The following is a 20,470-nucleotide window of genomic DNA, read 5'->3' as shown; positions in this document are numbered from 1 at the left end:
TTTCTCATCCCAAAAGTAAAAAAAAAAAAAAAACCAACCAAAAAACCAAAACAACCCAGCCGAGGTTGTTTTGTGAGTCCCCTGCTCCGCATCTCCGGGCGTGGCGTGGGGAGGGCAGGGTTGCCACTCGCGGGTGGGGGACGTCCAGCCTCCGGCACTCCAAAAACCCAATTGCAGCAATATTTGCAGCGGCACAAAGCCGGAGCGCCTCGGCCCCCCGCCCCCCCCAAGCACCGCCTTCCAGCAGCCGGGACGCCTGGGTCCCCCCGGACGAGGGGGAGGGGAGGAGAAGGGAGGGGGGAGAGAGGAGGGGAAGGGAGGGGGGGGGGGAGCCGGCAGCTGCTTGCGGAGCCGGAGCTCGTTTCCTGCCCGTCCTCGCCCGGCTGCGAGCAGCCCTGAGCCCCTCCCCATCCCCCGGGCTGTGCCTCAGTTTCCCCCTCCGAGAGGCTCTGGAGGTGAGTGGGGGGGGAGGTGGGGTTGGACAGAGCATCCCTGGGGGTGTGTGTGGGGGTCGTCAGGGTCCTGCTGCCCCCCCACCTCCGTGTCCCCTCCCCGGATGCGGACACGGAGGGGACAGCATCCCCACCCCCCACCGGGGAGAGCATCGCTGCGGGCCCCGCCCTGCTGCCCAGGCTGGGGATGAGGGGGGGTGCCAAAACCCAGGGGTGATTTTGGGGTGCTGGAGGAGGGGGGAAGCGGTCAGACCCGCCGTGCCCTTGTCCTGCGTGTCCCCGGGATGCCAAGCGAGGATGCTCGGTGGCAGGGTAGCGCTTTGTCTCCTGCTGCCCCTTCCCCAAAGCCTCTCCGGGGATAGCAGGGTCCCCCCGCCCCATCCTTGCTGCTTTTCCCCTCCAGCCCCTGGGCTCTGCTTCCCCCGGGACAAAGGGAAAAGAGAGCAGTTCCTGCTCCTCCTTCTCCACTCCATTCCCAGTACCACCAGTGCTCCCAGTGCTGAGTGGGATGGGTGGGAAGTGCTTTGCTGAGCGCTTTTCCCCCATCCCGACCCCTCTGCCCAGTGCAGGGGGAGGGATGCTCCACGGGCCCCCCCGGAGGCAGCCCTGGCTGGGGGTTCGGGGCTGTACCCCATCCCGGGGCTGAGGCCAGGGGACATGTTCCCCTGTGCCGGGGGTGGATGAAGGCCCCGGTACATTTGGGTAACTGAACCCGGGGCTCACCACTGTACCCCAAGACACATCTCCTGCTGACCCCGTGGGGCGACTGTGATTGGGGGCAAAAAAGGAGGAAAAGGATGTGGGGTGCAAAGCCCGGCCATCCACCGACTTCCCCTCGTCCCAAAATTCGGTTGGGGCTGATGCTGAGCAGGGGGGCAAACTGAGCAGCCAAAATAGGGGGGCATGTTTGCTCCCCCTGCCCAGGGATCCCTGGTAGGTGGCCAGGCTGTGGTTTTTGGATCCCCTGCAAAGGGCAACACCAAAATACCCCAGAAAAGTGCTGGCTTCCGCTGCCGGCTGCTGCAGCCGCCGAGCAACCTGCACCTCCGGGGGGGATTTCAGCATGTGCTTTCTGAGAGGTTTTATGCACTCTTGAAAGGGAACCCCCTGCACTGCCAGCCTCTGCCCTCGCCAGTGCCGGTGGCAGGTTTGTCCTTGCTCCTAAGCCCTTCTCCCTGCCACACCACGCTGGGGGGGTTGTTAAGGTGGGCTCAGCTGGGAGATGCCCATGCACCCACATCCCCAGCTCAAACCAGAGGAACCAACAGGGATTTTTTTCCCCTCCCTCCAATGATTAAAACCCAGCCAAATTAGGGCAGGTTTCCATGGGGTTGGCCAAGGCAATTTCCCTGCCCAGTCCCATGCCTGGGGAGGATGGCACTTGCCGGAGCAGACACCTGGATGTTTCTCCTGAGCACAATAGCACCAGGAAGAGGAGTGCCTGCCACCTTCACCCCTTCCCAGCAGCTCAGCCAGCGGTCAAAAGCAGGATCTTTGGCCAGGCCGTTGGGCAGCCACAAGAAAACCTCTGGCCTTGGGGCTATCCCTGAAATTGCTGGAAGGACTTTCCAGGCGTCCAGCCCAGCTCAGCAGCCTGGCCCGGGGGTCTCCAGGCCAGATGCCAAACCCGGAGCAACCTGGTCCATCCTGGGAGCCGGCAGAGCGGCAAGGCGAGAGGCTCAGCTGGAAGGGGATCTGCTGCTGGAAATCTTCCCAGCTTTCATTAGCTCCGTATGGAGCTGTGTCCTTTCCCACCCCATTTCCACGTGCCTGGGAGACACGTGAGCTCACCAGCAGCCCAGCATCCTGGGGCATCTCCCCCAGCCATCTCCCAAGGGGCTGCAGGGAGGACCCCCCCGACCTGCAAAGCGCGATGGGGTGTCCCAGCTCCAGGGGTGCTCCACACATGCCGATCCCAGATGATGGCGTATAGGCTGTATGTCTATGCCACGCCAAGCAGAGCCATCATGAGCTGAGTCAGGGCTGGCTGCAACCCCCCCACCTCCTCCCTCTGGCTCACAGGAGAAGTTTTGAAGGAAGAAATGCAAAAGGCCTTTGTGGGGACAGCAGAGTCAGAGGCAGCCTGGCCCAGCACCCTGCCCCTCTTCACTGGCACTGCCTTTTGTGGGCTGAAAGCTCTTTGTTTGCATCAAACCTGCAGGAACTGAGTATCTGTGGGGGTTTCTGTCCTTGCTTGCAATTGCTGGGGGGGTTCGAGCATGCCAAAGGGGACGCGGTGTGCCAGCACGAGCATTGTTTCTGTAGGACACTTGGTGTAGCACCAGGCTGCTTGTTCTGCCTCCTGAGCCTCCCTTGCCAAAGCACTGGTGCTGGAAAGCTTTCCTGGGTGGTGTGCTCCCCCCGGCATCGTGTCGGGTGGGAACTGAGGCCTTGAGATGTTTTTTTTCGGAGCCAGGGCTGGTGATGCTGGAGCGGGTGCTCGCAACCCCGGGCAGCTGCTTCTGCCCCATCGCCCTGGGGCTGCTACCTGGTGGCCTTGGCAGGTGCCAGCGCCGGAACATGAGCTCCCAGGGGAAAACCCATCATGCCCAGGCAGCGCAGGGCACTGGAGCCCGGCCAGCCAGCACAGCTGCCCCAGCAGCTTCCCGCAGGAGGAGGGCAGGCAGCTGGTGGGACAGCATGCGTGACCCCTCCGTTGAGGTTTGCAGTGCTGCCTCGGTTTCCCCAGGCTCCTCATTCCATCTCACTGGCAGGGCCAGAGGGTTTGCATTGCTCTGGGGAAGAGCAGAAATCTGTCCCGGGGTCTCACAGCTGCACTACAAATGCATCAGTCGTGTCCTCTGTCCCCAAGCTGCCACTTTGGGGACTGGTGGGTGCCTGCTCCTGCTGTGGCCTGGCTGGATGCTTAGTCCTTGTGTCTGCCCAGGAAGGAAGAGGTTAAACTGCCAGGATTTCCTGGCTGTGATGCCGGGGAGGGAAGGTAACCTACAGAAGTGTTTTGCATCCTCTGTGGCTCCAGCTGGCCTTGCAAAGTGCCACACAGATGTCAGACGCTGCCACAGTGAGACTGAACTTGAAACCCTGCTAGAATTTGTGCTTTCCAGACGAAATTTAAGCCCAGGCTTAAATGCGTCCTTTCCCCTGCCCCACCAAGGGCAGCTTAGCTGGGGTGCAGCATCCTTCCCGCTCCAGTGTCCTGCTGCAGGGCCAGCTGCCGCCTTTGGGGTGCCGCAACATGCCTGACCATAACGCCGAGTGGCGAGAGGGCAAAGAGCGATGGTTCAAAGGTAGGAGTGCTCCGGTTTCCTGAGCCTCCCCACCAGCTCCTCCTTGGCAGCGCCACGTCTCCGCCGGCTGCTTTGCTGGGCTGGGGGAGGCTTTCCCAGCCCCGGGGCTTGGCGACAATGGCTGGAAAAGGCAGAGCTTTGTGCTTCGTGCTTGGGCTGGCAAGACAGAGGGTGGCATTGGGATGGTGCCGGGGGGACAGTGCCAGGAGTGGGAGGCAAATGCAAGGAGTGCTGGTCCCCCGGGAGAGGCTAGGGGCAGGGGGGTTGTGGGGTGCCTGTGGGGGCATGCACTGCACCCCTCCTCCCGCAGGTTCCCTGGTGCAATGGGGCTGTTTGTACAGTGGTTTAGCTTTTTTTTGTTTCTCCACCAGTGCTTCCTCTGTGCTAATCTGCTTCCGCCGTGCTCTGGAGGTGGTGGGGGGAGTCTCCCCACTCCAGTTGCAAAAACCAGGCTGGTGGGATGGGTCCAATCCTGCTCCCTCCTGCCCCAGGGCTGGGTCTTTCTGGTTTTTGGGGCAGCTGTGGTTTGTCCCTGCAGCTGGGACACCCCTCCCCACCCCAGCAAGGCCAAGGGTGAAGAGAAGTGCCGTGTTTGCTCCAAAACACCTTACTCTGTTCTTGGCTGCTGCAGGTACACGCCATATGGAGGAAGCCAGTTGCTGCCACTGCAGCACTCCCCGTCCCTTCCCCTGACGTCACCGCAGCAGGGTGACACCGTGGCTCACTGGGTGCAGCACCCGCGGGAGGCTCTGCTAGCCGCTGCCAGAAAGGGCCCCTATTTTGGTGGGACCATCACCCAACAACATCCCCGGCTGGGAAACCTTGCACTGAGACACCAGGTCTGGTATTAGATGGGTTTGAGGATGGGGGTCCAGGAGGGTTCCCCCCGCACTTATCCCTGCCATCCCTCGCCAGGCTGCTGGGTGAAGCGGGATGAGCATGCCGGCCGATGAGCCGGGCAACCCGGCCCATGCCATCTTTGAGAGGTTCCTGCGTGCCGGGGAGTGCCAGGAGGTGCTGGGCTGCTTTGGGGAGCTGTGCCGGCAGCTGGGGCTGCAGGGCAGTGGGCTGCGGCTCTACCATGGCCTCAAGGCTGCCCTCAACTACTGGAGTGCCAAGGCCCTGTGGAGCAAGCTGGATAAGAAAGCCGGGCACAAGGACTACGACCAGGGCACAGCCTGTGCCAGCACCAAGGTAGAGGGGGCATGAAGTGCGGGGTTCGGGTCCCTCCTTGTCCTGCATCCTGTCCCCGGGGTGAGAGCATCCCCTGGGACACCCTGGCCCCCACCCCGGGAGGATGCAGGATGTGCCAGGCGGGAGGTTGATGGGATTTAATAAGACCGCTGTTAATTAGCGCCGCTCCCCTCCCCATGGTGTGATGTCATCTCTGTGCCACCCAGCCAGCAGCGTCCTTCCTCCTCCCAGCTGCTCCTTGCTGGGGGCATCCCATGGGGTGCTGCAAAGGGGCAGAGGGACCTGCCGAGCCCTTTCCAGGGGACAGGAACATGCCAGGGTAGGATGTCCCCCTGGGGCTGGGGGACCCTATTTCTGTCCCCCTGTCCCAGAGCTGATGGCTTTTGTCCCCACTGCTGGTGCCCCATTGTCCCCCAGCCCTGTGCAGGGGCTGGCAGGAGATCAAACCTGAGTCCTGGTTTTGAGCTTGTTGCTGGTGAGATCTCCCTGTTCGTGGGCTCCAGCAGGCAGGAGGTGTGCATGCCTTATCTTAATTGCTGCCATTGCCCCACTGGAAGGCAAGGTTCAGGCAACTGGGGAGGTGGGGGGCACCCCACAGGGCCTCTGGCTTTGCAGGAAGGAGTGCTTGCAGCCCTGGGGGAAAACAGCAATCATAGACTGTCCTGAGCTGGAAGGGACCCACAAGGAGCATCGAGTCCAGCTCCCGTCCCTGCACAGGACACCCCAAATTCACACCGTGTCTCTGAGGGCCTTGTCCAAGCGCTGCTTGAATATCGCCAGGCTGGTGCCGTGATGCCTCCCTGGGGAGCCTGTTCCAGGGCTCCACCACCCTCTGGGGGAAAAGCCTTCTCCTAATGCCCAGCCTAACCCTCCCCTGGCACATCTCCCTGCCGTTCCCTCGGGTCCTAATATAGTGGAATAGTGGGGAGGGCCAGATCCCAACCCAGGGAAGGGGGGTGATGCTGCCTGTGGTGGTGCTGAGATCTGTGGGGATTTACCCAAACCCCTGCTCTTGGGGGGTGCCGGTCCCCTTCACGCTGCCTGTCCCCTTCGCAGTGCTTGGTGGTGGGGGCCGGCCCCTGTGGGCTGCGGGTGGCCATCGAGCTGGCGCTGCTGGGCGCTCGCGTGGTGCTGCTGGAGAAGCGGGACTCCTTCTCACGCAACAATGTCCTGCACCTCTGGCCCTTCACCATCCACGACCTGCGGGCACTGGGCGCCAAGAAGTTTTATGGGCGCTTCTGCACTGGCACCCTGGACCACATCAGTGAGTTTTGGGGCGTGGGCACCAAGCTCTGCACCCCCAGAGTCCCACCACTGTGGGGAGCCCAGGGGCCAGGGGGGTGCAGCCCTGAGTACCCTTTTTCCCCTCCCAGGTATCCGGCAGCTCCAGCTGATCCTGCTGAAGGTGGCTCTGCTCCTGGGGGTGGAGGTGCACATCAACGTGCAGTTCAAGGGCCTCGTACCCCCTGCGGGCAAGGCGGGTGGACAGGGTAAGGCATCGTTGCAGGGCAGGTGGCACCCCCAGGGTCAAGGACAGGGCTGCGGGTGGCCACTTTGAGCCCCTCAGTCCCTTTGCTAGCCCAGGGCATGGCTTTTCAGGGTGGGGGAATGAGGTGCAAGCCTCTCCCCACCCCCAGAGCAGGTCCCAGCTGAGACCCAGCACGCTCGTGACCGTCCATCTCCCTGCAGGTGGCTGGCGGGCTGTGCTGCAGCCGAGCTCCTCTCCTCTCAGCCACTATGAGTTTGATGTCCTCATCTCAGCTGGCGGTGGCAGATTTGTCCCCGAAGGTGACAGCAGCGGGTCCCTGCACCCCTGGGACTGCTATGGGGGTCTGGGTGGGAGCTCACGCCTCTCCCTGCCCGCAGGGTTCAAGCGGAAGGAGACGCGGGGGAAGCTGGCCATCGGCATCACCACCAACTTCATCAACCGCCACAGCCAGGCCGAGGTGGAGGTGGCCGAGATCAGCGGCGTGGCCCGAATCTACAACCAGAAGTTCTTCCAAAACCTCTACAACAAAACGGGTCGGTGGTCCCAGCCCCAGCGTCGGGGGTCCCTGGGCATCCCCCAACCTCCCAGTGCAACTGGAGGCTGAGCCCTGGGATGGCCCCTGCATGGTGGGGTGCATGTTCCCACATGGTGCCCCATTGCAGGGGACATTTGGTGGCTGAGCCTGGTGCGGGGGCTCCCCATAGCCCCAGCTCTGCCCCATGGCTCAGCTCAGGCCCTTCCCCATCACCAGGCATCGACCTGGAAAACATTGTGTACTACAAGGACGACACTCACTATTTCGTCATGACAGCCAAGAAGCAGAGCCTGCTCAAGAAGGGGGTCATCCTCCAGGTGAGGAGAGCAGGATCCAGCCCTGGGATCCCATCGTGATGGCCGGCTGAAAGCCTGGAGGGTGGGATACAAACCACAGGTGCTGGTTTGACCATGCATCCCTGAGATGGTGGGGGCTTTGGCAACCGGTGTCCTGTGCTGGGAGAAAATCTCCTTTTGGGGGGCTCACAGCCCCAAGCGTGGCGGCACAACCACCTCCTGCATCCCAGTTGGCTTCACCCCATCCCCATCCCTGCAGGACAAATCGGACATCGAGAGCCTTCTGTCCGCGGAGAACGTGAACCGGGATGCCCTCCTCAGCTACGCCAAAGAAGCCGCCAACTTCTCCACCGAGTACCGCCTGCCCAATCTGGAGTTTGCCCTCAACCACCGGAACCTGCCGGATGTCGACATGTTCGACTTCACCTGCATGACACGCTCGGAGAACGCGGCGCTGGTGCGGGAGCACAACGGGGCCCGTCTGCTCCTCGGGCTGGTGGGCGACTGCTTGGTGGAGGTGAGGGTGCCCCTTGCAGCACCACTGTGTGCCTCAGTTTCCCCCTCTCCCTGCGAGATGAGTTGGTCGCAATATATTCCCCCTCCCTGAGCGCTTCTTGTCCTGACTGCCCGGTGCACCCCATCCCTGGGAGCAGGCTCCCAAAGTCCCAGTAGCAGGATGCTTTGGTGGGGTTATCCCCTTCCCCAACCCCACCAGAGATCCGCGGGGGTTCAGGGTGGAGGAGCAGCCCAGCTCCTCCCCGGACACATCCACACCAGTGGCAGCGTCGACTCAGCCGTGGGGCCAGGGAGGAGTCGGCCGCCCGTCCGCTCCCTGTGCGTCCCGCCGCTGCTCCCTGCTTTCATCCCCCGCCAAGCCTGGCAGCTCCCTGCCTCCTCCCAGCCGCCCCGACCGGCCGCGCAGCTCCAGATCCATCTCTCTCGGCCTTTCCCTTCACAGCCCTTCTGGCCGCTGGGCACCGGCGTGGCCAGGGGCTTCCTCGCTGCCTTCGACGCAGCGTGGATGGTGCGGCGGTGGGCAGCCGGGACCCCCCCGCTGGAGGTGCTGGCCGAGAGGTGAGTACCCCCGTCCCGCTGGGCTAGTCCCGGACCAGGCAAGGATGGTGGCACTGAGTCCAGCACTGTCCCTTGCACCCAGGGAGAGCATCTACCAGCACCTCTCACAGACCTCCCCGGACAACACCAACAAGAACATCAGCCAGTACAGCATTGACCCGGCCACACGCTACCCCAACATCAACCTGCAGGCCATCAAACCCACCCAGGTACCTGGCCCAGGTCCTGCCACAGGGCAGCCACCCAGCCCAGCCTCCCCGGCGGTCAGGGTGACAGCGATTTGCACGGTCCCCTGTCCCCAAAGGGTGCAAGGCTGAAGCTGTCGGTCCCTAGGGCATTTAATGCATTGCCTGTTGTAGATGCGGGTGGTTCTGGGGAGATGTGGGGGTGTCTGGGTGTCCCCCTTGCTGGGGTCAGTGCCCTGCACTGGCTCTGTGAAGGTGGTGACCTGCAACTGGCGTGTCCCCGTTGGCAGGTCCGGGACCTCTACCTCGTGGGCATGGTGGAGGTGGACCACAAGAGGAAGAGCAACAACCGGCTCAGCACTGGTAGGAGCAGCCGGTCCTGCCCCGGCCCCCCAGCGCCAGGACTTCCCACTCCTCCCGGCAGCCCATGCCAGAGCGGCTCCTGCCCTGATTTGCCTCCCCATTCTTCTTTTCTTGAGCCCTGGCTGATGTCCAGCTGGCTGCCACGCTCATCCCAGTAGTGGCTGCATTTCCATCCCAGTGGCACCGCTGGTTTCCATTCCCTCTGCCCATGGCCCCTGGGGGGATACAGCCCCCCCCAGCTGCCTTCTTGGGGGGGTAGGCTGTCCCCCTCCTTCTTGCCCACACTGATCCTGAACCATGAAATATTGACAGATGCTTTAACGACCCATTTATTGAGCCTTGGGGGGTGGTTGCATGGGGTGGGGTGTGTGTCTCTTCATTCCTGTGGGACCCCTTCCCCCGTAAAGAACAGATGCTGGGAGGGGGGAGCAGGGCTTGGGGAGTTGTCCCCTGCCTTTTTGGGATGGGGACATGTGTGCTGCCTCTCCAGCAGTCTCCGGAGATGCCTATGAAGAGCTGCTGCGCTGGTGCCAGGCCAGCACGGCCGGGTACCGCGGTGTGGCGGTGACCAACTTCACCACCTCCTGGACCAGCGGCTTGGCCCTCTGCGCCCTTGTCCACCGCTTCCGCCCCGACCTGGTGTGAGTGCCTGGGAACCCCCAGGACCCCCCACCCTGCAGAGTCCACCCTCATGGCACCCACGTCTCCCCACAGGGATTTTGACTCCATGGACTCCCAGGATCCCATCCGGACCCACCAGATGATGCTGGACACGGCAGAGCAGGATCTGGGTATCCAGCCTGTCCTCTCCAGCATCGAGATGGCCACCATGGCAGAGCCCGACCGCCTGGGGCTCATCACCTACCTCAGCCAGTTTTATGAAGCTTTCAGGACCTCTCCAGGTGCGAGCTTTTGGAGGGGGTTATCCCACCCTGAGCCCCAGCAGGGCCGGTTGCGTCCCACCGCCTTGTCGGGTGGGTCTCACCAGCGTGGCTGTGTCCCCTCTGCGCAGAGGTGGAGGAGGTCAGCAAGAAGCCGCTGACTACCCGGGGCACGCGAGGGGCCATCCTCTTCCTCAACAAGCTGCAGAAGAGCCGGAACCTGACACACAAGCGTGCCCAGGTGAGGGACCCCCACCCAGACCCTCATGAAACCCCAAAATCGCGCCCCTCTCCCTATCCTAGCCACTCCCTTTGCATTTGCAGGACAGCGCCCAGAAGGATGCCGAGGCAAAGAGGAGCTGCAGGGATGTTGAGGTGGGTCTGAGCTGGGCGCCTCAAGGGATGCTCTGCTGGGGTGCAGCTGTCCCGGGAGAGAGCGGGGGGCTGACCCTCCCCTTGGGTTGCTTGTAGCTGGACGCAGGGCTGGATGGAGACACTCTGGACACTGCCCTTGAGCCACCGCCAGCTGCCACGACGGACCCAGGGCAGGTCGGTCCTTGTGTCAGCCCCACCTGGGGGGTCGAGCTGTAGGTGGGTGGGTGCTTGGGGGGACACCAGCGGCTGGTGGGGCCGAGCCAAGGGCTGGGACCAGGGCTGCGCAAGCGAACGCCCACGGGCTCCCGGCTCCTCCCTGCCTGTTTCCTGACCCAACTGGTTTTCCGGAGCCAAGACCTGCCGCTCCCTTGCTGGTGCCAGCAACCCCATCCTGAGCACCTAGACCCACTTCTGCAAGAGAAGCGAAGTCCCCCCCCGAGCCCCCTGGGCTGCCAGTAAAGCCCTGGGGCAGGGTGGGTGCCAGCACGCCGGTGCCACCCCAGCCTGTCCTCTCCCCCCGCAGCTGCCAGCCCGCGTGGAGAGCAGCGACGCCTGCTACTTCTGTGGCCGCCGCGTCTACATCCTGGAGCGAGCCAGCGCCGAGGGACGCTTCTTCCACCGCGGCTGCTTCCAGTGCTGGCAGTGCGGGGCCACCCTGCGCCTGGGCGACTACGCCTTCGACGAGGAGGACGGTGAGGCGGGTTCTGGGAAGAGGGGATGCTTGGGGCAAGGCTTCTCCACCTTGCAGGTTGTCATACAGGTTTGGGTCCCCCCCCAGGTCATTTTTACTGCTCGCTTCACTACCCCAATCCCCCTGGCATGGACCTGCCCCAGGATGAGCTGCTGGCACTGCCTGATGGGGTAAGTCACCATAAAGCCCCATAGATTATAGGGAAAAGGCAGAAGGTGGAGGGGGATGCTCGGGCACGGCCCCATGCTGCATCACCCCTCTGCCACTGGCTCTGCCCTAGGATGCTGCTGCTGCCCGCCCACCCTCAGATGCTGGGAGCCCGTGTGTGTCCCCCAAGGAGGGGGCACCCGATCTCCTGCAGCCCCCACCAGCAGCCCCGCAGCCAGGGACAGATCCTGGGGCAGCAGAGGATGCTGCGGATACTGGTGACATGGAGGAGCAGGAGCTGCTGGCACAGCCCGAGGGGGTAGTGAGGGAGGAGAAGGTTCCTGGACTGGAGCCCCAAGGGGCGGGAGAGGAGGAAGAGAGCGGGGGCAGGAGGAAGATCGTCCTCACACCCCTGGAGAAGCTCAAGCTGTCCACGCTGTCCCTCACTAGCGAAGCGGAGCTCGAGCCACCGCCAAAGCCAGCTCGTCTGCGGCTCCAGGCACCACCTGAGCCCCTCCCTGCCCCGTGGCTGGGACAGGGCGCTTGGGAGGAGAAGGAGGAGGAAATGGCAGTGGAGGAAGGTAGGTGGCTGCAAGCTGGAGTCTCCAGCCGAGCAGGGCTGTGGGTCCCTCTGGAACCCTGCTTGGCCCCATGTCCTGCTTCTGAGGTACCAGCCTGAAATGGCTTTTTTCTTGGAGCAGCTTTGGAGGAGAGTGAGAGTGAGGAGGAGGAGGAGGAGGGGGAGGAAGGCACAGACCTTGACATGATGACAGAGTTGGTGAGTGCTTTCCCTGAGCAGCAGTGACCCCACCAGCCTGGGTGGTGGCTGGGGCTCTTGTTGGTATCTCCTCTCACTAAGGCACTGGGTCCGGCTCTGCCGTAGCTGCTGGGGCAGGAGGTGCCCCGGTGCAGGGACTGACCCCCGTGACCATGCCACCATCCCTTCACAGTGCCTGGACCTGGGGGAAGAAGAGAAATACCCCACCTGGAAGCGCACACTCACCCGCCGGGCCAGGGAAGCCCAGATGAAGCGGTTCTGCAAAGCCCAGGTAGCCCCATGGGGCAGAGCCAGGTCCCCAGCCCGGTGCTGTCCCCCTTCCCCTCCATCCCGCTGGCAGTGGCCACGCTCCAGGAGGTGCTGGCCCACGGGTGACCACTGCGCTTCCATTACAGGCCATCCAGAGGCGGCTGGAGGAGATCGAGGTGACCTTCCAGGAGCTGGAGCAGCAGGGCATCAAGCTGGAGAAGTTACTCCGGGATGAGGACCGTAAGGCCAGGGTGGACAGGGCACTGTGATCCCCATGTCCAGGGGGTCTGTGCCCTTCTCATGTCCTCTCCGCTGCCCTGCAGGCACCCTGGCTGACCAGAAGACGCAGTGGATGAACCAGCTGCTGTATCTGGTCCAGAAGAAGAATGGCCTGATGTCCGAGGAGTCAGACCTCATGATCCAGTAAGGCTTGGGGGTATTCTCCCTGGGCAGTGGGGGGGGGCTTGGCTCACCCAGCCACCCCAAGCCCAGCACCCAGCACCCCCTTTCCCTCCCCGCAGGGTGCAGGAGCTGAAGCTGGAGGAGCAGCAGTGGCAGCTTGACCAGAAGCTTCGGTGCTACATGAACAGGGAAGGTGAGTGCTGGCACGTGCCAGAGGGGGTCCCTGTGCATGGTGGGGGAAGTGGGGCTGGGGCTGTGACCCACCCAGTCCCACTCCAGCCCCCTGCTCCTGCAGAATCCCTGAAGACACCCGAGGATCGCGTGGCCGAGCAGGAGATCCTGGCGCAGTTGCTGGATGTGGTGAACAAGCGCAACGTCCTCATCCACCTCCAAGAGGAGAAGCGGCTCGCCGAGCTGCAGGCCTGATCCGTGCAGCCCCAGGACCCTCCGGTTCCTCCCGGCGGGGGACGAGTGGTCCCTCCCTGGCTGAGCATCACCCTGAGCTGCTTCTGAAGGTGGTGATGCCTGAGCTGCCTGCAAGCAGCTGCTGCAGCGAATCCAGGTCCCTGCTTGCCAAAGCCTGCCGTGAAGGGGCTGGACCTGCTGGTGGATGCCCGTGTAGGGAGACGCTAAGGAGCACCCCAGCTTTGGGGTGCAGAAAGGGCCCCCCCATGCTTGGCTGGATTGCCTTTGCCTTGTGCTTGCTTGAAAACAAGATTTGCAGGGGGCTATGAAACACAGGGCTGCAGCGGCTCTGCCTGTGGTTTGCTACAGGAGGAAGAAGCCCCACAGAGAAATGGGGTCTTTCCCGGCACAGGAGGTCCCACAGCCATCACGGCTTCGAGGGGATGCTGCCCAGAGGCTTGGCCGGGCACTGAAATAATTCTGTCTGACAGAACGCCTTGTGCTGGTGCTGCACCGCTGGGTGCCTCACAACAGGCTCCCGGTGGGAGAGGTGGCTCATCGCGACCCAGCCAGCCCCGTGCCCCCAGCACCAAAAGGCTTCGCTCCTGGCAGCGAGGATGTGACTGCGAGTCACCGTGGAGATGCCAAATGTGGAGGGGCAGCCTCAGGAGCAGCCCCTGGAAGCCACCCCGGGCCATCCTTCCCTCCTGGGGACATCCGTCCTAACGCAGGACATCCATCCTAGCGTGGGACGTCCATCCCAGCTGAGGCCATCCATCCTAACCCAGGACATCCATCTCTTCCAGGGACATCCATCCCAGCCAGGGACATCTGGCTCTACGGGTGGGGTCAGTGACAGACAGACTGGGCTGATCTCGATGCTCTGTATTGCTGCTTTCGGGTGTCACGTTCACGCTGTCCCTGGCCGCTGCAGGAAACCAGGGTCAGAAACCTCCCTGTGAGGCCCCAGGGCTGGGGACGGGGCTTTTTGTCCAGCAGGTCCCCGAGAGCATCGTGCCCAGGGCTCGCGCTGTGTGCATCCGTGCACAAGGGACACTGGCAGCCACGTCCTCCTTGCCCCTTTGGGGGTTTCTCCTGCTTGGCAATACCAAAGTGGCCTTTGCAAAGACCTCTCTGACCTTTCCAGAGTCCCCAGTTGCTGTGGGGTGGCCTCCACGGCTGAATGGTGCTTATGGCAGCCCCAGCCATGTCAGGCACGGGGGTCCCAGGGTGACCCCCCCTATTAGCAATACCGCCCTCCCCGCACTCAGCCCTCGTCCTGCCGCTCTCTTCAGCGCCTCCCCACACCCTCCCATCTACCTTTCATTTGTACTAGTCCTAATATCCTGCTGCACCCCGCCCCCCTCAACCCCTTTGAATAAAGCCTCCCCAATCCGGTGCCAAGGACTAAAACACTGCCTTTATTTTCTGTCTGAGTCAAATTTGGTTGCCAGCGCAGCCATCAGCTTTCACCAGGAGCCCTTGAGGCTGCCCCGGGCAAGGGGAGGCTCAGCCTCTCAAGTCTCCCAGCCATGCAGGTGGGTCCCTCTGGGTAGAAAGGGTGTATTAAAAAAACCCCAGCAATTAAAATCTGCCTCTGTCGTGGTTCCCACAGGGGCAAACATGACAAATCTGCCCCCAAAAAATCTTAATTTCACCCGGTGAGGTGGCTGTCGAACCTGCACTGCTCACCTAAAACCAGATGTCAACTAGAAAAAAGGACCAAAAGGGGCTGGGATAGGGGCGGGGGGTCATCGTGGGCTACCCACAGCCCTGGCTCATCTGCTGCTGGGATGCTCCTGCAGTGCCCGCAGCGCCATCCGCATCTGCTCCTCGGTGCCCTGCAGCATCTTCACCTCGATGGTGTGGAAGAGGTGGAGGCCGGTGGCAAGGAGGAGGACGCCGATGGCGAGGAAGGCCAGCAGGGAGAAGGAGAGCTTGGGGAAGGGCTGCCCGGCCGCCAGCCCTGCCAGAGTGCCCAGCGCGGCCGCTGCCTGAAGCAGCAGCAGCAGCAGGGCCAGCACGGCCATCCTGCCCGTGGAGTAGCGCTGCCGCCGCGCTGCCCCCAGCCCCACGCCCACCTCCGTCCGTGCCTCTGTCACCACGTCCACCAGCGTCGGCTCTGCAGGGGACAGGGGTGGCTCAGCGGGGTGGCCACCCACACCCCCCCCCCCCTTTTTCTCCCCATCCTCGCCACTCTGCCCTGTCCATGCACCCCTCCACAAGCAGCACCCCAAGGGATACCCTAAGCAAGGGGAAACATGCCCAAAAATTCCACCTTTGTCCAAATCCATCAGTCCATCCACCAGCCCCTCCCCGGCACATGGGGGATGCCGGCAGTGCCCCCCCCAGTTTACCAGCTGTGCCAAGGTTGGCACCCACAGCCTGTCCCTGCCTCCGGATGTGCAGCGTTGCCATCACGGCTTCATGGTCTGAGAAGGGGATGTCCGTGCCCGGTGCTGTCCCCATGGTGGTCTTCATCTCTTCACACTTCACCGTGAAGCTGGAGACGGCCTGGGCAAGGGACTGGGGAGTCACACCGATGCCTCCCCTCCCTTCCAGCCGCAGCCAGTGGCTGAGGGCCCCCTGTTACCTTGTAGAGGATGTAGTCGATGCGGATGCCCAGTGGGAAGGGCAACAGCTCTGACTTGACAGTGAAGCAGTTGTTGGGGACGAGGGTGCAGCCGTCCTTGCAGCCCTGAGAGCAAGGGCCTGGGTGGGTGGGGGGCTCTCGGTGTGCGCTGGGATCCCACTCACCCCCTGCCGCTCACCTCAAAGCGCGTGGCCTCGGTGAAGGCATCCCGCAGCCCCGTCCAGCCGCGCAGCAGCCGGATGCCCACATCTTCGGGGTGCATGTTCAGGTCCCCTCCCAGCAGCACAACGTCAGCCGCCTTCGAGGTGTGTCTGTGGGGATGGGGATGGCTAACCCCCTTCCCCGCACTGGACTGGGATTGCTGCGATCCCCCCAGTGCTCCTCAGCCGTACTCCTGGCTGGGACTGGTGCAACTGCGCACGCTCTACAGTGCAAACCCCAGGGGAAGGGGTGACCACGCGTGCCCTGGGGACCTGCAGTGGGGGACCCCGTGGGCCACCCCGTAGCTGCTCACCGGATGAACTGCGCCAGCTCCCAGGCCTGCACCAGGCGGTGGGGCAGGTAGGCGTCCTTCTCCCGGCAGTACTCGGCATGCAGCTGGCAAGAGGGTGGGGCAAAGCGGTCATGACCCCCATCCCAGCACCTGCCCTGATCCAGGGCTCCCTGCAAACCCACCCAGCCCCTCTGGACGGTCCCTCTGGGGTCTGGCCAACCCTTCTGTCTTCATCCCACCCCTCTGGGGACATCCTGGGATGCACAGCCGGGTTGTGGGTCACTGTCCCCACCAGAGCAATATTTCATTAAATCGATGCATGGTCCCAGGAGACATGGTGCAGAGCAGTGGTTAAAGCAAGGGGGCAGTGAAGGAGGGGTATGGCCACTCATCCCCCTCCTCCCCATCGTCCCTGTCCCCCCCCTCCATGCTGGGTCCATCCCTGGGGCGCTCACGTGGGTGACATAGACGTTGAAGACAATCCCAGAGATCTTAATGACAACGAGGCCGACGGACTTGCCGCAGAACCAGTCCCCGTGCTGGAGCTGCCAGAGGGGAAGGGGAGCAGGTCGGGGCCGGTGAGGCTCTGTGGGGCCTGGCACCGCGGTGCAGGGTGCCCCCCACCCCACTGACCATGTAGGGGTACCCATTCAGTGAGTACTGGTAGAGGAGGGTGTCCAGGATGGGGAACCTGGAGAAGACGCAGAGTCCGCTGCCAATCACCCCACTGCAGGAGGGGAAAAGCACAGTGAGGAAGAGTGATGCCCCCCACCTTTTCCTCCCCCTCAGCCAACGGGGCTCCCCAGATGCCTGGGTCCCAATGTGCACCCGTGAGCACCCCAACTTCCAGGCATAGGGTCTCCCATGGTGACAGAGATGACCTACAGCACCCACACCCGTCCCTCCAAGTGGGAACCACCACCCCATGGACAGCCCCTCTCACCTGCGGAAGTAATAGGAGAAGGGATAGCAGCCTCCAAGCTTCGCCTTCAGGTTGCTGTAGTCCTGCTCACTCCACACCTGGAGAACGGTGGGACAGACTGAGAACGGACGCACTCATCTCACGGGCTGAGAACGTGCACACTCATCACACGGCTCACGGGCTGAGAACGGGTGCGTTCGGCTCATGGGCTGCCCTCACCTCCTGCAGAAGCACCAGGTCGAAGCTCTCCTGGCACAGCATGTCCCCAATGAGCCGGATGCGCTCCTGCCGCCGTTTGCTCAGGTAGCGGATGGCCCTGCCAGAGAGGGGTGGCGGTCACAGCTTGGGGGGTGATGGGGTGACAGGGACTGCTGGGGCACACCAGGACCTGGTACTGGTACAGGCAGGATGCAAACTGGGGGAGATGAGAGGGGGAAAGGGCCACGCAGGGACATGGGGACAAGTGGGAGGTGCAGGGAGGCTGTTTGGGGACAGCTTTTCCCACCTGCAAAATTAAGGCAGCCAGCTGGGGTGCAAATGGGGGACCCTTTTCTGGAGGAGCAGAAACAGAGGGGTCGGGGGGCACTGCTCAGCCAAGCACCTCTTGACGCCTGAGGGCTGGGAAAGCGGTGCGACCCCAAAAAGAAGGGGACACGAAGGTGTCACCGAGGTGGGACCCCTCTCCCAGTGTGGGTGGCCCCGTCACAGCCTGGCACAGCCTGGCACGGCCCTGGCGAACTCTGGACTCACCAGCAGTTGAGGTTGAAGACACGGAGCTGCAGGGTGGGATCTCCCTCCATCGCTCGCCGGGGCTTCGCGGGGGCCGGAGGGCAACGCCAGGTGGAGGGAGGTCCTGCAGGGAGCAGGTTGGGGTGACAACCCCGGGGAGGCAGTGCGGGGTGTGGGGCAGAGCTGGGGAGCCAGGCTGCCACGGCGGAGGGGCCGAGCTGAGAAAAAGGCCAGGAGGCAGCAGAGCTTGGGGTGCTCCAGCATGGCCCGCGCCGTGTCCTCCCTTCCCGCCCGTGAGGCCCATCCCGAACCCCAACTTTTCCCCAGCCAGGGACCCGTGTGCCCAAACCGCACGGGTGACCGTGGATGACCGGTGGGCCAGGAATGGGGTACAGGGCTTAAACCCTTTGTCTGTCAGCAAGTCGTGCTCCTGGATGGACTTTAACCCCGGCTACGAGGCACGGACGCGGGACACCCCACTACCCACCTCCCCTCTTGGGAAGCCCACAGATACTTTTGAAGACCCCCAAAGCCCGGAGGACCCAGCAGCTCCCGGAGCAGCCCGCTTCTCCCTCGCCCCTCTCCGGGGCAAACTGTCCTTTTTAGAAGTGCAAAAGAGCAAATCCGGGGCTCCAGGAGGCAGCCGGGGATGGGCAGGTGGGTACAGGCAGCCAGGTACAGGCAGCTGCGTACAGGCAGCCGGCCTCTGCCTGTCCCGGCAGGATTACCGAGCGGCTCATCCCCGCCGTGCTAATACCGGGCTGAGCCCCCCGGGTCGTGTCTCCCCACCACCGCCGGGAGAGCTTCTGTCCCTCCCTCCCAGCTCCCCGCGGGACCGGGCGGGCAGCGGGGCCGGGCAGGGGGAGCAACAGGCGGAGCGGGCCGGGGGAGCAACAGGCGGAGGGGGCCGGGGGAGCAACAGGCGGAGCGGGGCCGGGGAGCAACAGGCGGAGCGGGCCGGGGGGAGCAACAGGCGGAGCGGGCCGGGGGGAGCAACAGGCGGAGCGGGGCCGGGGGGAGCAACAGGCGGAGCGGGACCGGGGAGCAACAGGCGGAGCGGGCCGGGGGAGCAACAGGCGGAGCGGGGCCGGGCGGGGGGAGCAACAGGCGGAGCGGGCCGGGGGGAGCAACAGGCGGAGCGGGACCGGGGGGAGCAACAGGCGGAGCGGGGCCGGGGGGAGCAACAGGCGGAGCGGGGCCGGGGAGCAACAGGCGGAGCGGGCCGGGGGAGCAACAGGCGGAGCGGGGCCGGGGGGAGCAACAGGCGGAGCGGGGCCGGGGGGAGCAACAGGCGGAGCGGGGCCGGGGGAGCAACAGGCGGAGCGGGGCCGGGGGGAGCAACAGGCGGAGCGGGGCCGGGCGGGGGGAGCAACAGGCGGAGCGGGGCCGGGGGGAGCAACAGGCGGAGCGGGGCCGGGCGGGGGGAGCAACAGGCGGAGCGGGCCGGGGGGAGCAACAGGCGGAGCGGGACCGGGGAGCAACAGGCGGAGCGGGGCCGGGGGAGCAACAGGCGGAGCGGGGCCGGGGAGCAACAGGCGGAGCGGGCCGGGGGAGCAACAGGCGGAGCGGGGCCGGGGGGAGCAACAGCCGGAGCGGGGCCGGGGGGAGCAACAGGCGGAGCGGGGCCGGGGGAGCAACAGGCGGAGCGGGGCCGGGGGGAGCAACAGGCGGAGCGGGGCCGGGCCGGGGGAGCAACAGGCGGAGCGGGGCCGGGATGGGGCGCGGAGCGGGGCCCGACCTGGTGCGGGCCGGGAGCGGAGCGGGGCCGCGGGACTACGCGTCCCGTCAGGCAGCGCTGCGGTGCGGAAAGGGAAGGGAAGGGGAAGGAGGGAGAGGGGGAGGGATGGGGGAGGGAAAGGGGAGGGAGAGGGGAGGGATGGGGAAGGGAAAGGGGAGGGAGAGGGGAGGGATGGGGAAGGGAAAGGGAAAGGGGAGGGAAGGGGTCGGAAAGGGGGAAGAGGGAGAGGGGGAGGGTTGGGGTAGGGAAAGGGCCGGCCCGGCCCCGGGAAGGGTGCGCGGCGGGCGGGGTGCAGGCGGGGGGAGCGGGTGTAATGGGGTGCGTTGGCAGGCGAGGGGGACACTGGGGGGTGCACGGGGGGGATTCGGGGGTAAGGGTGGCTTCACACGCCACCATCCCCCGTGGCAGGGGTGTGTGCAGGGTCCTGCCCTGCTCTGCACCTTCCCAAAGTAGCCCCAGCAGCTTCTGTCCATACAGGCCCCCCTCCCTCCATCTCCTCGGAGGCATGTGGGATCCTCCCTGACACCCCACTCCTCCCGGGACATCCTTCCCAGTCCCAAGTCACCTTAGGAGCATCCCCGGGGTCCCCTGGGCATTGCTCCCTCTCTGCTCCTGCTGCTTTGCTTTGTCCTGGAGGGAGCAGGTCCCAGCCAGGGGCCTGGACTGGGAAAGGTGGCACCTGCCCAATATTGGGGGCCAGTTCTCTTCCAAGGCCCCCTCCATCAGCATCGGTGTCCTCAGCAAGAGCTGGTACCTGTGGGATGGCAGCGACTCAGGGATTTTTTGGATCCTGCAGGTGTGTTTTGTTGTCTTTCCCAACCTGTCACCCAGCCTGGATTAGAAATAAGTCTCTCAGATGCCTTAATGCATCATACAAGACCCCTGGCCCGCGGCACCGAGCAGGGGCAGGGGTGTCAGCAGGAGGAGAGGGGGTGTGAGCCCCCCCACCTCCTTTGGGGACACCATCCTGGGTCCAGAGGGACAGCAGTTTGCTGGGCTGGAGCATGTTTAGCAGCGGCAAGAGGATTTTTGTATCAGTGCCTAATCAACTGAGTCCAGAGGTGTTCAGGATGTGCAGAGCCATTGGCCCTAACAGCATCGGGGTTCTGCCCGGGCGCCAGGCTCTGCCCTCAGGGCGATGGGAATGGGCACACAAATACAACGGTTCAGCTTGCAGAAAGGGGAAAAGTGCTGGAAATGCGGTTGGTGTTGGAACATGTCATCTGGGTCC

At 64.0% G+C, this 20,470-nt stretch overlaps 2 protein-coding genes and 1 long non-coding RNA gene across 5 annotated transcripts in view; 2 read left to right on the top strand and 1 right to left on the bottom strand.

The window, feature by feature from the left end:
- The first annotated feature begins 325 nt into the window (after positions 1-325).
- On the top strand, positions 326-14,178 carry MICAL1 (microtubule associated monooxygenase, calponin and LIM domain containing 1). 3 transcript variants are annotated; one of them, XM_064472246.1, is made up of 26 exons: positions 326-455; positions 4,332-4,539; positions 4,616-4,894; positions 5,951-6,158; positions 6,268-6,384; positions 6,584-6,682; positions 6,761-6,916; positions 7,195-7,235; positions 7,474-7,731; positions 8,173-8,288; positions 8,371-8,497; positions 8,764-8,836; positions 9,327-9,477; positions 9,551-9,738; positions 9,849-9,958; positions 10,042-10,092; positions 10,189-10,266; positions 10,616-10,784; positions 10,871-10,953; positions 11,064-11,511; positions 11,632-11,708; positions 11,881-11,979; positions 12,104-12,197; positions 12,281-12,380; positions 12,479-12,552; positions 12,655-14,178. In XM_064472246.1, exons 3-26 carry the CDS (start codon positions 4,634-4,636, stop codon positions 12,783-12,785), a joined length of 3,309 nt encoding a protein of 1,102 aa, XP_064328316.1. In that variant the 5' UTR covers positions 326-455; positions 4,332-4,539; positions 4,616-4,633; the 3' UTR covers positions 12,786-14,178. The 3 variants fall into 3 exon arrangements, with proteins under 3 accessions (XP_064328316.1, XP_064328314.1, XP_064328313.1); XM_064472244.1 differs by having other exon boundaries at positions 7,135-7,235; positions 9,330-9,477; XM_064472243.1 differs by having other exon boundaries at positions 7,135-7,235.
- Positions 14,165-17,615, bottom strand: SMPD2 (sphingomyelin phosphodiesterase 2). The gene is made up of 10 exons (XM_064472283.1): positions 17,523-17,615; positions 16,992-17,088; positions 16,794-16,870; positions 16,484-16,577; positions 16,306-16,395; positions 15,872-15,954; positions 15,536-15,668; positions 15,358-15,462; positions 15,122-15,278; positions 14,165-14,886 (listed from the first exon to the last, which is right to left on the bottom strand). Exons 1-10 carry the CDS (start codon positions 17,570-17,572, stop codon positions 14,543-14,545), a joined length of 1,230 nt encoding a protein of 409 aa, XP_064328353.1. The 5' UTR covers positions 17,573-17,615; the 3' UTR covers positions 14,165-14,542.
- A 100-nt stretch (positions 17,616-17,715) lies between these two features.
- Positions 17,716-20,470, top strand: part of LOC135316948 (uncharacterized) — a 3,258-nt gene continuing 503 nt past the window's right edge. The window contains exons 1-2 of the long non-coding RNA XR_010376134.1: positions 17,716-18,158; positions 19,952-20,035. This is a non-coding gene — a long non-coding RNA (uncharacterized LOC135316948). The remainder of the gene's footprint in view (positions 18,159-19,951; positions 20,036-20,470) is intronic.

The sequence above is a fragment of the Phalacrocorax carbo genome, chromosome 23, assembly GCF_963921805.1.
Source record: "Phalacrocorax carbo chromosome 23, bPhaCar2.1, whole genome shotgun sequence".
Classification (NCBI taxonomy): domain Eukaryota; kingdom Metazoa; phylum Chordata; class Aves; order Suliformes; family Phalacrocoracidae; genus Phalacrocorax; species Phalacrocorax carbo.
This window is presented reverse-complemented; position numbering and strand designations above follow the sequence as displayed.

Bases quoted from the DNA above. Each gene is read 5' to 3' on its own strand.
- MICAL1 (XM_064472243.1), top strand. From the start codon at position 4,634: ATGAGCATGCCGGCCGATGAGCCGGGCAACCCGGCCCATGCCATCTTT. The intron at 7,236-7,473 runs GTGAGGAGAGCA...CCATCCCTGCAG, and splicing joins AGAAGGGGGTCATCCTCCAG to GACAAATCGGACATCGAGAG. The intron at 12,381-12,478 runs GTAAGGCTTGGG...CCCTCCCCGCAG, and splicing joins GAGTCAGACCTCATGATCCA to GGTGCAGGAGCTGAAGCTGG.
- SMPD2 (XM_064472283.1), bottom strand. From the start codon at position 17,572: ATGGAGGGAGATCCCACCCTGCAGCTCCGTGTCTTCAACCTCAACTGC. The intron at 16,578-16,793 runs GTGAGAGGGGCT...CCCCTCCTGCAG, and splicing joins TTCTCCTATTACTTCCGCAG to TGGGGTGATTGGCAGCGGAC. The intron at 16,396-16,483 runs GTCAGTGGGGTG...CCCCTCTGGCAG, and splicing joins TGAATGGGTACCCCTACATG to CTCCAGCACGGGGACTGGTT.